Here is a 14,748-nt window from a genome sequence, read left to right on the forward strand (position 1 = left end):
ATTAATTAAAAGTGAACTGTACACAAGGCAGTAGATTAGACAGTGGAAAAAAGAAGAAAACCTACTCTGTAGAGGCTTATAAACTGCCACATACCATACACCAAAAACTAAGCACTAAAATAAGTACTACAAATAAGTGCTCCATAATAGCATAAATAAGTGCAAAAGAAAGGGTCAACACCATAAGGTCTTTGAAAAAATCTTGAGAAATGGGAGGCAGTTACAAGATGAGCTAGAGTTAGGCCAGAAAATAAAGAGGAGTAAGTCTCTCTCTAGAACAGAAAGGAAGCTTCAATCCACAAGCTGAGTACTAGCAGTATAACAATAGGAAAGCTGAAGTGAGAAGTGAGGTCTAGCTTAGACCTTGATATCAATCAGCTATTTCTTCTTCTACATAATGAAGGGCTGACATAATGACCACTAAAACCCATAGTTTAATATGAAAAAACCTTTAAAGTTTCTCACAAAGTTTACAATCTTATACTTACAGAATTTTACTCTACCTAGTAAAGACATCTGCTGAGAAGACAAGCAGGAATAACTGGGACTCTGACTTGTGTAGCAGATGTTGAGGACGAATAAGAGAGCTGTAGCAGCAAAGGTCCAGCCAAGGTTAGCCAGAATGAGAGTCCGGGCTTCAGCCAAGTTTTGAGATAATACTTTCAGAGCTACTATTTTACGTTAAAAGTAAATGTTACAGAGCAAAAAGACATTAAAGTTGGCAAAAGTAGATTTGTATTTTACTTTTAGCTCTTATCATTAACATCTTGAACACTGAGACTTTGAGCAAGTTATTTAACTTTTTTGCTATGTTTCAACTAGGGATAACCACAGACATCTATACCTCTCCAATACAGATGATGATGTGAAGGCAAATAAGACAATGCAAGCTAGAAGCTAAATCTCCTAATGGCATTCACAACTGTCTTGATCAAAACCATATACCTAAAAATAAGCATGAGGTACATGCTCAACAAACATGTAATTAATGTGAAAAGTCACTTTAAAAGAATGTTATTAAAAGATGTTATTAATAAACAATCAAAAAATAATAATCAGAAAGATAAAACAAAACACCAATTGTCTATTGCAGACATAAGAATAACTGAGACCACCACCAGGAAGAAGGGAAAAAGGCAAAATAGAAGAGCTCAGGTCCCTACCTGGTTGCTTGGATCTAGACCCGCATAAGAATTTCTTGAACTGCAACCAACTGGGGGTGTGGCCTCTCGAATGAACTCAGACATTTCAATCCCTCCACCAGGATCACTGTGGAGAAAAAAATGAGAAAGAGACAGTAACTATCATTGTTCTGACACCATGTTTTTCTGTTTCTTATTTATATTATTTTATACTTTATACTTATATTTATTTATATTATTATTATACTTTTTTCTATAAAACCAAAAGGTTCTGATTTTTAATGGAGCAAGCAATAAAAGGAAAGAATGATCATTGTTCATTTACAAGTCTGATAATGGCAACTATTTTACAACCACATCACTACTTGAAAATATTTAAAACTCTCTAATCTCAAACTGTCTACATCCAATCAAACATTAGAAACTGGTCTTACTTATAATTATAGCATACTAAATATGTTATACGTGCCATAAAACCACTCTTGCAAAGAAACGTTTGCTTTTTTTCCCCAAGAGCAAAGAGAAATTGGTCAATTGTAAACACAGAAAGTAATCAGATATACCATCAACTGATCTCTCCAAGAGATCAGTGTGACTGAGCTGCATGACACAATGATGAACACATAAAGAGAACAATCATCCTGGTCAAGCTATTTGTATCTGTATTATTTAAGTAAGTACAATTTAACTGGGATACTACTAACCTGTTTTACAGAACTGGAAACTAAGATTTTAGATTTGTGTGTGCTGAATTTGAAGGCGTAAGTTAAAAAAGTAAAACGATGATATGTAGTAGCAATATAGAAAGACCAAAGAGAGAAAAGTACTAGATTCAAAGAGCTGGGGAAGCCCATATATGGTACTTACAGATAACAGGAAGTCAAAATTAGGGAAAAGAAAAATCACACCAAATTTCAAAAAACTTAGAAAATGCCATACAATAAGTTTCCTTAGGAAAACAACTCTTAGAACAAGCCATAATCCTATTTTTTTGCCCAAAGGTTTTTTTTTTTACTTATTCTTCCTGGTGCAAACAGTAAGTACTCAATAAAATTTTTAGCTATTTATTCTCAGGATAAAAGTTCTAGTATATTTCTGGACATTATAATAGATATAAACTAGCCATCCAGCATCCAATTTAGCCTCCTGGCTAACAAAAAAAGCAACCCAAAATTCTTCTGCTAAATCCCCTCTTTCCAAATTCTCACAGGGTTTTGGGTAATATTGACCCCATCCTCAAGTTTAGGGGTGGACTTAACTGGCCAATGTCAATCAGCACATCCCATTCTTGTGGCTATTGAGATTAGTTCTGGAACAAGTACACGGCCCAACACGGGCTAGTATGAATCAGGCCAGGAGTCTCCTACTGTTGAGAGAGGGAATTTCTATCTGCTAGACTTAGGAAGAGATGTAAGCCTGGAGCTGCTGCAGCCATCTTACAACCGTAAGGGAGAGCCTGCCTAAGAAGCCAACTAATAGAAAAGAGCAGAGCTTGGCTAAAAGAAGGGAAGTGGGGACATAAAGCAAATGTTTGAAACTCTGCATGCTGATACACCTGAAGACATTTCTCACATGCAGACTTTACAGTAATGTGAGCAGTAAATTCCCTCGAGCCTATTTAGGTGAGGTATTCTGACCCTTGCAATCAAAAGATACAAGCAAAATATCATTTGCTTGAAAGCATACCTTCCATTTAAGTATCTATTATTATAGTAGTTTGAATTCTAACATGTTTTTATTATTAATGGTCTCATAACTATAATGTTCCTGGGTTCCTATTAATGGGTTCCTAACTCTAGGCCATTGGCTACAGTTAGCTAGCTAATGTTCAATAAGGAAAATTAGCTTTCTAACTTGCTATCCATTTATAAAAATAAAACATATTGGAACTCAGTTACAAATGTAATGGCCAATTCTCTACACACATGCCCATGTGTGAGAAATGTAGAATATGTTCAAGTCTGAGAGTTGTTTGGTGTTAACTCATAGAAGCTATATAGGCCAGTATGAGAAATTTTTCTAAACTGGAAAAATCTTAATATGTATACAGAGTCAGCTATCAGCACACTGCATTCGTGGTGAGTAATAACCACCAATATTACTGTTATCTCCACTAGAATACGTCCTCTAAGTGAGATCCACAGAAATCACAAGATGAAGGGCAAGGTACAGATTAAGAAATAAAATACTCAACACTAGAGAAAGGACAGAGAGCCCTCATCTTGCTTAGTTTACACTATCAGTTTTATTGATATATGATTCACATACCATAAATTCACCCATTTAAACTGTAAAATTCAATGGTTTTTAGTATATCCATAAAGTTATAAAACCATCAACTCTAGGACATTTGTATCACCTCAAAAACAAACCCCTTTAGCTATTACTCCCCTTTTCCATCCTCTCCAGCCCTAGACAACCACTATTCTACCTTCTGGCTCTACAGATCTGCCTATTCTGAACATTTCATATAAATGGAATTATATAGTAGGTGATCTTTTGGGACTGGCTTCTTTCACCTAGCATAATGTTTTCAAGGTTTATCCATGTTTGTAGCATGCATTCATTCCTTTTTATGGTTAAATAATGTTCTACTGTATGGCGAGACCACATTTGTCAGTTGACAGACAATGTTGCCTAGTTTTATACATCACTTCTGATAGCAAGTCCAAATGATTACAATTTGAACATAAAGTTATTATTGATAAATGAAAACAAATATTTACTAAGTATCTATTATATTTCAATCATAGGAGTATGTGCTTTACTTGCATTCTCTGATGAAATCTTTCCTAATCTATCATATAAGTACTACTATTCTCATTTTATACATGAAAACACTAAAAATCAAAAGCTATAAAAACTTGTCTAAGGTGTAAGAGGAGTAAACAACATAAACTGAGTCATTGGGATATGGAGTTCAGATGGGAGGGAAGAAAACAAACAATACTTATCAGCACTCTACAATGTGTTATGTCTGTTCTTTCTTTTTTTTTTTCACACACCTAAATATAAGTACTCATAACCAGCATGAACTGAGATAGGTTTGAAAACCAGGTCTATGAACCTTAAAGCCCATGTTCTTTCTTTGTTTTTTTTTTAAGACTAGTCAAGTGCAGTAGTGAGGAGGAGGGAAAGTAACAGAACAAGGAGTTCAATCTGTAACTGACTGTGAACAATCAAGTGAGATAACTCACTACCTTCGGACCAGCCAGCCCATGTTCTTTCTAAGAAACAATACTACCTTATACCAAATGGGCATGAAGTTCTCTTTCCAGTTCAAAAACAAAAGTAAACACCATTATCTAGAAAAAGGATTTTTAACCACAGCCCTGCTGACATTCTGGGGCCACCTAATTCTTGATCGTGGAAGACTGTCCTGTGCATTGTAGGATGGCTAGCAGCATCCCTGGCCTTCACACACTAGATAGCAGCAGCATTCCCTCAAGTTATGACAATCAAAAAAATGTCTCCAGACATTGCCAAATTCCGGGAATTTGGGGGCAAAATCACCCCCAGTTGAGAAACAAGGATCTAAAACTAATGGTTAATGGTCAACACTGGGTAGGAAGAAATGAGCTATCAAAGGAACAAAAAAGATGATGGAAAAAATGGACACCTGCTTTAAAAAAAAAAAAATCATCTAGCAAAATTTCTGTACTTCTCTCTTCTCTACAAATTCCACAGTAAAACTTTTAGCCAAGCTATAGATGTTCTAAATATAGCTAAACATATAAATGGCTGAGTAAGAGTTTTCTTTATTAGCAAGACTTGCAGGTTTTCAGCAATGGAGATTTCAGCACATACCTGGAAAGTATAGTAGTTTACAATTCTCACAGAAGCAAAGTGGTCTACTGCAGTAAGCAATACACCAAATTCAGGGAATCTCTACCTTTCTGCCTTAATTTCCCCATCTGTTAAAAAGAAAAAAAACCAGGTACAGGGAAAGGCAGAAAAGCAGAAGGGGTCTAATCTGAATTATAGAGGAGACTTCACAAACTAATTTGTTATTAGTATCACATTAATTGTTCATGTTCAGGCTTTGATCAGAAACTCTGCAGCACCATCACAGTACTAAATTTATAAACCTAATCTAGGTTAAAATGGTGCTCATAAAAAATATGAATAGATAAAAATAAAGTTCTTAAATAGAATATATCTCTCTCAGGAAACTTCGCCTAAAATTCAGCTTCAGAGTTTAAGCTGATCCTTAGTTCATAATAAGTGTTACTGCCATGAGAAACAGAGAAAATATGATCTGTCTCCAAATATTTGTATTTAAATCATAAAATTCAATATCCTCTCCTAAAGCATTAGCAATGTGATACAAACATTAGTAACTTTGACTCTTTCTCTAAGATAAAGATTTAAGCATTTTTGAACTGCTATACCACATAAAAGAGAGACCAGTGAAAAACATAAGGCTCAAGTAGTCCTACTATATTTATTCATTCAGGCAACAAATTGATAGCTATAATGTAGCAAGCATGGGGATGGGCTCTAGAAATAAAAGTATTTATTTTCCTGTTCATTTTTTCTTAGAACAAAATGTGAGATTCTACAAGTGGGAGGGAAAGGAAAAGAAGATGTCAAAATCAAAACCTACAAAAAAGGTGTTACTTAATGGTGAAAAAAATACTCTCTTTAAGATTAGAAAAAAAGACATGGATGTACACCAATAACCATGGTGTACCACTTCCAATTTAACCATGTGCTAGGAGTCACAGCCAATGAAAACATTAATCAAAAAGAAGAAGGATTAGAAAGGAAGAAATACAACTGTCATCATTTATAGAAAATCAAGAAAAAACCAGGCCAGGCGTGGTGGCTCATGTCTGTAATGCTAGCTAGCACTCTGGGAGGCCGAGGTGGGAGGATCACTTAAGATGAGGAGATCAAGACCAGCCTGAGCAAGAGCAAGACCCCATCTCTACTAAAAATAAAAAAATTAGCCAGGTGTGGTGGCACACATCTGTAGTCCCAGCTACTGCCTCCTACTGAGGCAGGAGGATCGCTCAAGCCCATGAGTTTGAGGTTGCTGTGAGCTACCATGGCACTCTAGCCTGGGAAACAGAGTCAGACTCTGTCTCCAGAAAAAAAAAAGAAAAAAAAAAAGAAATAACCTACAGACCAAAGTATCACCATTAATAAGAGAGTTTAATAAGGTTGCTGGATAAAGTAAACTGCTACTGTTAAGGAAGAAAAAACAGAAAATATAATTATAAAAAAGTTTTATAATAGTAGAAACACTATAAAATAATAAATATCCTTTTCATGGAGAAAATGATTAAAACTTTACTGGAAGACATTTTTGAAAAACTACATAAATGGAGAAATTCAATATTATAAAGATATAAATTCTCATAGAGGGATCTACATATTCAGTACAATTCCAATAAAAATATCAAGTTCTTGCAGACTTTGTCTAGTGGACTCTAAAGTTTATATCAAAAAGCCAAGAGCCAAGAATAGCAAAGTCACTCCTGAAAAAGAACAAGGTGGGAAGTTTGCCCCACCGGCTACCAAGAGCCATGATATAAAGCTACATAATTATAAAGATATAATTAGGACAGTGTGCTAATGGCATAGGCATAGGCAACTAGATCAACAGAACAGAAGACACTCCAGAAACACACCACCATATCTGAAAACTTAATTTATGCCAGAGAGAATACTGCAGGTTACTAAAGAAAAGATAGTCCATTTAACCAATACTGGGTAAACCAGTCATTCATAAAGAAAACAGTAACTCTTAAGTCCCTACCTGACACCACAGAATAAAATAATTTCAGGTAGAACTGAAATGTAAAAAAAAAACAAAACATGAAATTTTAAAAAGACAAGAAGAATATTAAATATTAAATATGAATATGAAATGTTAACTACTAAAAATGATCAATTTCATTATATTCAATTTAAGAATGTACAATAATCATAAGAAACCTTAAGGAAACCAAAATGACAAGTTACAAACTGGGAGATGTCTATAGTGTACATAACTAGTAAAAGAGTAGTATGATTATATTAAAAAATTCCTAATAATCACTAAGAAAAAGACAGCTCCAAAGAAAACTAAAGACATAAATGGGCATTGGAAAGAAGAGAAAATCTAAAGGGACCATATATATAAAATAAGACTCTCAACCTCATTAGTAATCAGCAAAGTTAACTAAGTCATAATGAGACATAATTTATACTTAAGTGAATGGCAAATTCTTAAAGTTTGCCAGTATCTACTGTGCATAAGGATGTGGAACAATAAGGGCTTTCATACATTACTGCTAAGAGCGTAAACTGGTAAAATCATTAGCAAACAGCTTGGAATTGCCTAATAAAATTGAACATAAAAATGTCCTGTGGACCAGCTTATATAAACTAGATATACACGTGTACCAGAAGATATATACATTAATGTGTTACCAGAGGAAAAAACTGGAAAGAATCTGAATAGCTATCAACAGAAGAATGGATAAAAAGATTGTAGTCTATCCCTACAGTGGTAGACTGTATGACAGTGACTCTGAATACTTCTAGCTACAGGCCAGGCATGGTAGCTCACACCTGTAATCCTAGCACTTGGGGAGACCAAGGTGAGAAGACCGCTTGAGCAACATAACAAGACTCCATCTCTACAAAAATTAGAAAAATTAGCTGGGTGTGGCGGCAAAAGCCCGTAGTCCCAGCTACTTGGGAGGCTAAGGCAGGAGGATCACTTGCGCCCAGGAGTTCGAGGCTGTAGTGAGCTATGATGACATCACTGCACTCTAGGCCTAGGCAACAGAGCAAGACCCTGTCACAAAAAAAAAAAAAAAAAATTCTAGCTACACACATCAGTATGGGTAAGTCAATAAAATAATATGTAAAATACTATACTCTCCAAAACAGCCACTCACAGAGAATATACATTTGGTATGATTCTCTTTAGAATGTCCTAAAGCAGACAAAATAAATAATACATATGCTTACGAATATCTACAAAGATTGTATAACAATAAAGAAAACATTATTCACATAAAATTCAGGATAATGATTACTCTTAAAGAAAAGAGTGGAATGAAACAAGAAAGGAGTATGAGGAGCTTGTATGGTATTTGCATAATCTAGTTCTTAAGCTGTGCGGTGGGTAATTAAGTATTCACATGATTATTCTCTAAAGTATATATATATTTGACATACTGTCTAGAATGTATGTATTTCACAATAAATTTTTTAAAACTAAAAGATGGAACAGAAGCAATGAAAAATACACATAATATCCAAAAATAATTAGAACAAGTATGAAGTAGTTAATATATGTCAAGAATTGTTCAAGTGCTTTATGTATATTATCTCATTTACTCCTTGTAATAAGTCTATGAGATAATCCCATCATTTGCCTCATCATTCTGATGAGGAAGCCAAGGCATAAAAAGTTTAAGTAACTCCTCCAAGGTCATACAATTAGGAGGTGATTCAAGCCTTAGCTGACAAAGTGCATAGTCTACATTCTGTTTGCTTACCCACAATGTAAGAGTATGCATTTATTAATAGAAATAGAATAGACCTAAGAAATGTACAGAAGCCATTTAAAAAATCTGAAATGCTATGAGACAGAAAAATGAATAAATGGATGATAAATAAAAATATGAAAATAAATGGAAATCTCATCCACGTTCCTATTTTAAAGGTTAAGTTTCTCCAAATTTAATATAATTATGAAAATTCTAATGGAATTTTTTGGAGGATGAGCACATAGGAAGACATCTCACAAAAAAGTAAATATATGTATGAGAATAACCAAAATAATACTGAAAAAGAAAAATATTGAGGAGGGATTCACACTGCTAAGTATTATGCATATTATAAAGCTCCTATGATAAAAACAGTATGGTATAAATAAAAAAAGAAAGATCAATGGGGCAGAAAACAAAGCTCAGAAACTGACAGAAGTATATGTAAGTATGCTACGTGAAAAAGAAAGATTTAAAATTACTGGGAAAAATGAATTATTTAACGAATGGTGTTTGGACAAACAAACATATTAAGTGACAATGTTTTCAAATTGACTATAACTTAAGAGTAAAAAGTAAAATGATAAAAATACGGAAAGGAGATACAAGTGAATATTTATATAATTTGGGAGAAGAGAAAATTCTACAAAACTTGATATCAAAAGCAGAAATAACAAACATACATAGGCGGGCATGGTGGCTCACACCTGTAATCCTAGCACTCTGGGAGGCCGAGGCAGGAGGATCGCTCAAGGTTAGGAGTTCAAGACCAGCCTGAGCAAGAGCAAGACCCCCATCTCTACTAAAAATAGGAAGAAATTAGCTGGACAACTAAAAATATATAGAAAAAATTAGCCTGGCATGGTGGCACATGTCTGTAGTCCCAGCTACTTGGGAGGCTGAGGCAGTAGGATTGCTTAAGCCCAGGAGTTTGAGGTTGCTGTGAGCTAGGCTGATGCCACAGCACTCTAGCCTGGGCAACAGAGTGAGACTCTGTCTCAAAAAAAATAAAAATAAAAAAATAAATTATGGCATATAAATAGACAAAATACTATAAACTGAGGGAAAGTATTTGACACAGAAGATAAAGAAAAGAGTTGCTATCCTCCATAAATATCTTCTCCAAATAAACAGCAAAAAAATTAACCACCAATAGAAGAATACGCAATTCACAAAACAGCAAATATAAATGGCAATAACAAGGAAAATATTTCTGTTTCACTAATCTAAAAATGGAAAAATTAAACAATGAGATATCACATTTTTTCAAAACACTAAATACTCAGTGTTGTCAAAAGTGTAAAACAAGCAGCCCTCAAAGTACTGCTTCTACTAGCTAAAACCTTTGTAAAAGATTTTAATAAAATCTTTGGAATTTGGCAGTGTATATAGGCTTTCTAGTAATTCCATCTTTGATAAATTATGGTAAAACATTTAATCATCTAAAATTTAAACATCACAATGATATTTCTAATATTTAAATTTGGAAATAATTTAAATAATTTAAAAAAGGATAGTTAAATTATAATGTATCTACTCAATGGAATACTATGCATCATGAAACATAATATCACAGAAAAACTGTTTTCACTACTTCCAGTATTTCCTGAGTACCTACCTATCAGAGCTAGACTCTGATTTAGGACCTGGGAATATAATAGTGTATAGGAAAAACAAGGCCCCTGCCTTCAAGAAGCTTATAAATGCAAATAAATGATTAAGGTAATTTCAGGTAGTGATTAATGCAATAAAAAATTATTACAAGGGTAAAATATTTGTTCAATGAACAAACAGGGTAATCATGTTAGGGATGAATAAAAATGTAACTGAAAAGGGATAAACAAAGGCTTTCAATGCACTGGAAAATACGCGGAAGAATGCCTCCTTTTCATTATATTACTTGTACTTTGACACCTGAAATAGTTCATATCATGCTGAGTGGAAACAACTGCTTAGATTATTTGATCTTTTTCACCTCAGTTTTCACATCTGTAAATCTGGGATAATAACAGTGTCTGCCTCATAGAATTGTTTTGAGAATTAAATAGGTTTATATATGTCAAGTGTTCACAAAGAAACTGCTGTTATATTACTTACTGGTACCTGTTATTTCTATGAGGTCACAATAAACTTCTGACTATGAATAAAATAAAGTAGATTCATCTGTCAAAGAGAAAGCGGTTGAGGCCAAGGTCTCCAACAGAATGGGACTGTGAGCAATAGGAGTAATACTTCAGCTGGGATGGGAAGGGAAAACCTCCAAGAGGAGATGACATCTAGCCCAGAGTTGAATTTTAAGAAGTCAGTCTTGCAAAGATCAAGGAAAGGAGAAGCTAAGTTTTTAAGGTAAGAATATAAAACTGAAAGATGTTTACAATAGATTAAGTGAAAAATGCAGATTATAAATGTCAAGTAAAATATTATTACACTTTGCTTAAGATGTATATTTTGAGATTGATATACCATGTTTAATTATTTCTTTAGGCTGTTTTTCATTGACTTTGGCCTTTGGTGTAAGTAACTATTATACAGTGGCAGATTGGTCTAATTTGTTTAGTATTGAGGGCAAGGATATTGATTTAATCCCTCAAACATGCCAGTTAGCTTTGTTCTGTTCTAATATTACAATCTGTACTCGTCATTGTATCTAAAGTGTAAGATCTAATGCTGCCTTAATATCATATAAAGAGAACAGGTACAACACAATAATCCCACCATTATACACATACCACGATCTGTATCGTTACAAACAGAGTGACATAGGTTTCCTTACCTCGGTCCATTGCTGTCTTTTCTCCTGGTTGAACAGTTGCCTTGTTCAGCTTTGGCTCGCTGATCTGTGAACTCATTTGCACTCCTATCTACAACTTCTCCGGCATCAAGGGCTCTGTGTAGTCGATAGTTGACCATCTTCAGAACAATGAAAACAGCAGCTATCACAGGACAATAAACTGCTACTATAATCATGGAAGAAGGAAGGGCCTTTAAGAGAAAGAAAATAAAGACATATATTTCAAAATATTTTCTATTCAATTAGAGAAATCTGTACCTAAAATAAATATACACATTTACATACATAGCAACAATTATGTTACCAGAGCTAAGTTGCAGAAGTACATATACAACTGCATTGCCTAACACCGAAGCCACCAGCAACATGCGGCTATTGATCACTTGAAATGTGGTTAGTCTGAATTGGGATGTGCAGTAAGAATAAAATAGCACGGAATTTCAAAGAATCAGTATGAAGAAAAGGATGTAAACTAACTCAATTTTTATGTTGATTATTTCTTGAAATAATCATTTAAATTATACTGGATTAAATAAAATAAATTCACTTCACCTGTTTCTTTTTACTTACTGTGGCTACTAGAACCTGTTAAATTACATATGTGGCTCTAGTTACATTTCCATTGGCCAGCACTGGGATACAGTCCAGGCCAAAAACCTTATAATACAATTGGAGAGCTAAGGTATTATATTACTCCATATGTGAAGAAATCAAGGTTGTAATCCAAATATAATCCCTGTTTGTGTGCTCTGTGTAACTTTTTTTTAGGATACAGACATTCTTTGTGTTCCAGAAAACTGGAAGTTAAAACTGTCATGAGAATGACCTTAGAACTGTGACTGTCCAGGTAAGACATGGGAGCTATGTAAAATCCAAGCAGGTTTTATTTTAAAATAAATAAATGCTTTAAAATGCTTAAAAATTTTAGCCTGACCAATAAAAAATACAGAACAGAATCAAGCAACAGAGTAAATTAAATAAGTCAGTCCAGCGTCCTCGGTGTGGGGACTGAAGACCCGTCATACCTGAGGATTAAATGATGGGGAATCTGAATCCAAAGGTGGCAGGTTTAAAGACCAACCCATTTGCAAGGCATGACCTAAGAGTCACTGTTGGCAGAATATAAAACTAGGCTCAACTTATCCCTTTCATGGGGAAAGATCATCCTGGATGTCTGTAGCTCTAGATTCCACATGTTTTCATAAGATCCAGCCTCAGCCATCTGACAACATGACCCCAAATGTGCTTGGAAAGGATAACCTCAAATTGCTTCAGATGGCGAAATTGAAAAGGTCTTGAAGAACCAAGCAGGTTCTTCTGGCAATCAGTGATTAGAGGGTTGGAACTTTCAGTCCCACTCCGTGACCTCCAGGGAGGCAAGAGGGGTGAAGGTTGAGTTGATCACCAATGGCCAATGAATGATGTAATCAATCGTAATGAACCTTCATAAAAAGCCAGGACAGGGTTTGGGAGCTTCAGGATAACTCAACATGCGGAGGCTTCTGGAGGGTGATCTGACCAGAAAAGGCATGGAAGCTGCAGGCCCTTTCCCTTATGCCTCGCCCTATGCATCTTTTCATCTGTATCTTTTGTAATATCCTTTATAATAAACTGGTAAATGTAAGTGAAGTGTTCCCATGAGTTCTGTGAGCCACTCTAGCAAATTAGTTAAACACAAGGAAGGGGTGGTGTGAACCCCAATTTATGACTCAGAAGCACAAGTAAAACAACCTGGGGCTTTCGATTGTCATCAAATGTGCGGGCAATTTTGTGGGACTGAGCCCTCAACTTGTGGGATCTGATGCTATCTCCAGGCAGAGTGTCAGAACTAAACTGAATTAGAGGACACCCAGCTGCTGTCCACTGGAGAATCTGCCTCAAAGTTGGTTTACCACCTGGTGTGTAGAGAAATACCCCCACACATCTCCTGTCAGAAGTGCTCTGTGCTGTGAGAGTATAGCAGGAGAAACTGAGCATTTGTCCTGCATCTTCTCAACTTACAAAAATTTTTCAGATAATTTAAGTATTTAAAAATAAACACTAAATTTATAAATGCAATGTAAAGGGATCTTAAGCTATTAAAAAACCTCTCTTAAAATGATTGCTAAAATGTTAAATTTGTAAAGTGTTGAGTTTAATAAAATTCTTCATTGTTTCATGTATAGCTTCAATAAATCTAGTATCCATTATAAAAAACAGAAGTGCCCTGAACAACCTTTTCTGAGCAAAATAGCCACTCTCTCTGTCTCTCACACACACACACACACACACACACACACTCACACGCAAACATAAACTGTCTGATACAAACAGATATGCCACTTGGGAGAATTTACAAAAATACTCTATGCTGGTTTCCATCTGAAATGTTCACATAAAAACTAGAATTATTGGAGATTTAGTTCAACACCCTCATTTCCAGACAGGAATTTAAATGACTTAGCCAAGATCACACATTTTAATAACACCCTAATAACAATATTAAGCGAGGTTTCTTATACCTATTTCACTGTGCATTTTACCATGTTACAAATTCCATTTTAAAATGTAAAGTGTCAATGAAAATTAAATCAGAGTTCCATCAATTCACTGTAGTCCACATTAAGATAAAAATGATTGATTATATTAAGTAGACAGAAAGGCAACAATCCTAACATTTTTACTGGGAGTGTTAGAAACACTCAGTGAAAATGTTAATGGCTCTTCCAAATGGGAAAAGATAAAACAGAGTACTTAACATTGAATGGTCTACAGTATTTGCCCCCACAAAAAGATTACAGATACTTAAAACAGATCTAAACAAACTCTCTCACCCTACTACTACACTGCTAAGAGCAGTGGCAACTGAATGCCAAGAAACACACTGAGCCGTGCATGATTTAAACATTAACCACAGAATTTCTTTTTTAAAAACGCTGAAAAATCTTAAAAATTTAAGTGACCATTACATACTAGAAACCAATATCTGATGAATAACACTTGTATTTTCTACTGAAATTGCAAAAGTTACCCATTTGTTTTCTACTATCTGGTTTAAATGCATAAGCCCTGCCAGTAGTTACCCTAGAGGTTTCTAGGTGACAAAGGACAGCTGTGCTGTGATAGTTTCTCTTTTCCCAAAGCAGGTAAAAGTGCATGGACACACACCAGGCTATTTGGTGACTGTTTAAACTTGTTCTCTACTATACTTGCATTACTTCACTGAGCTCTCAACTGATTCCAGGGCAGCTGACAATGTTAGTATCAAATCATGATGGATCATAAACCCTTCCAGTAATTGTGACTCACTAATATTACAAGAAAATTTTAAATGGTGTCTGCCTTT

General features: G+C 34.8%; 1 protein-coding gene across 2 annotated transcripts in view; it reads right to left on the reverse strand.

The window, feature by feature from the left end:
- Positions 1-14,748, reverse strand: part of PCNX1 (pecanex 1) — a 160,979-nt gene that overhangs the window by 118,653 nt on the left and 27,578 nt on the right. For both annotated transcript variants that reach the window (XM_045564689.1, XM_045564698.1), the window contains exons 2-3: positions 11,406-11,614; positions 1,164-1,269 (exon numbers count right to left, since the gene is read on the reverse strand). In XM_045564689.1, the coding sequence (XP_045420645.1) occupies positions 1,164-1,269; positions 11,406-11,614 (315 nt within the window). The remainder of the gene's footprint in view (positions 1-1,163; positions 1,270-11,405; positions 11,615-14,748) is intronic.

This window comes from Lemur catta, chromosome 1 (genome assembly GCF_020740605.2).
Source record: "Lemur catta isolate mLemCat1 chromosome 1, mLemCat1.pri, whole genome shotgun sequence".
In the NCBI taxonomy this organism is placed as follows: Eukaryota; Metazoa; Chordata; class Mammalia; order Primates; family Lemuridae; genus Lemur; species Lemur catta.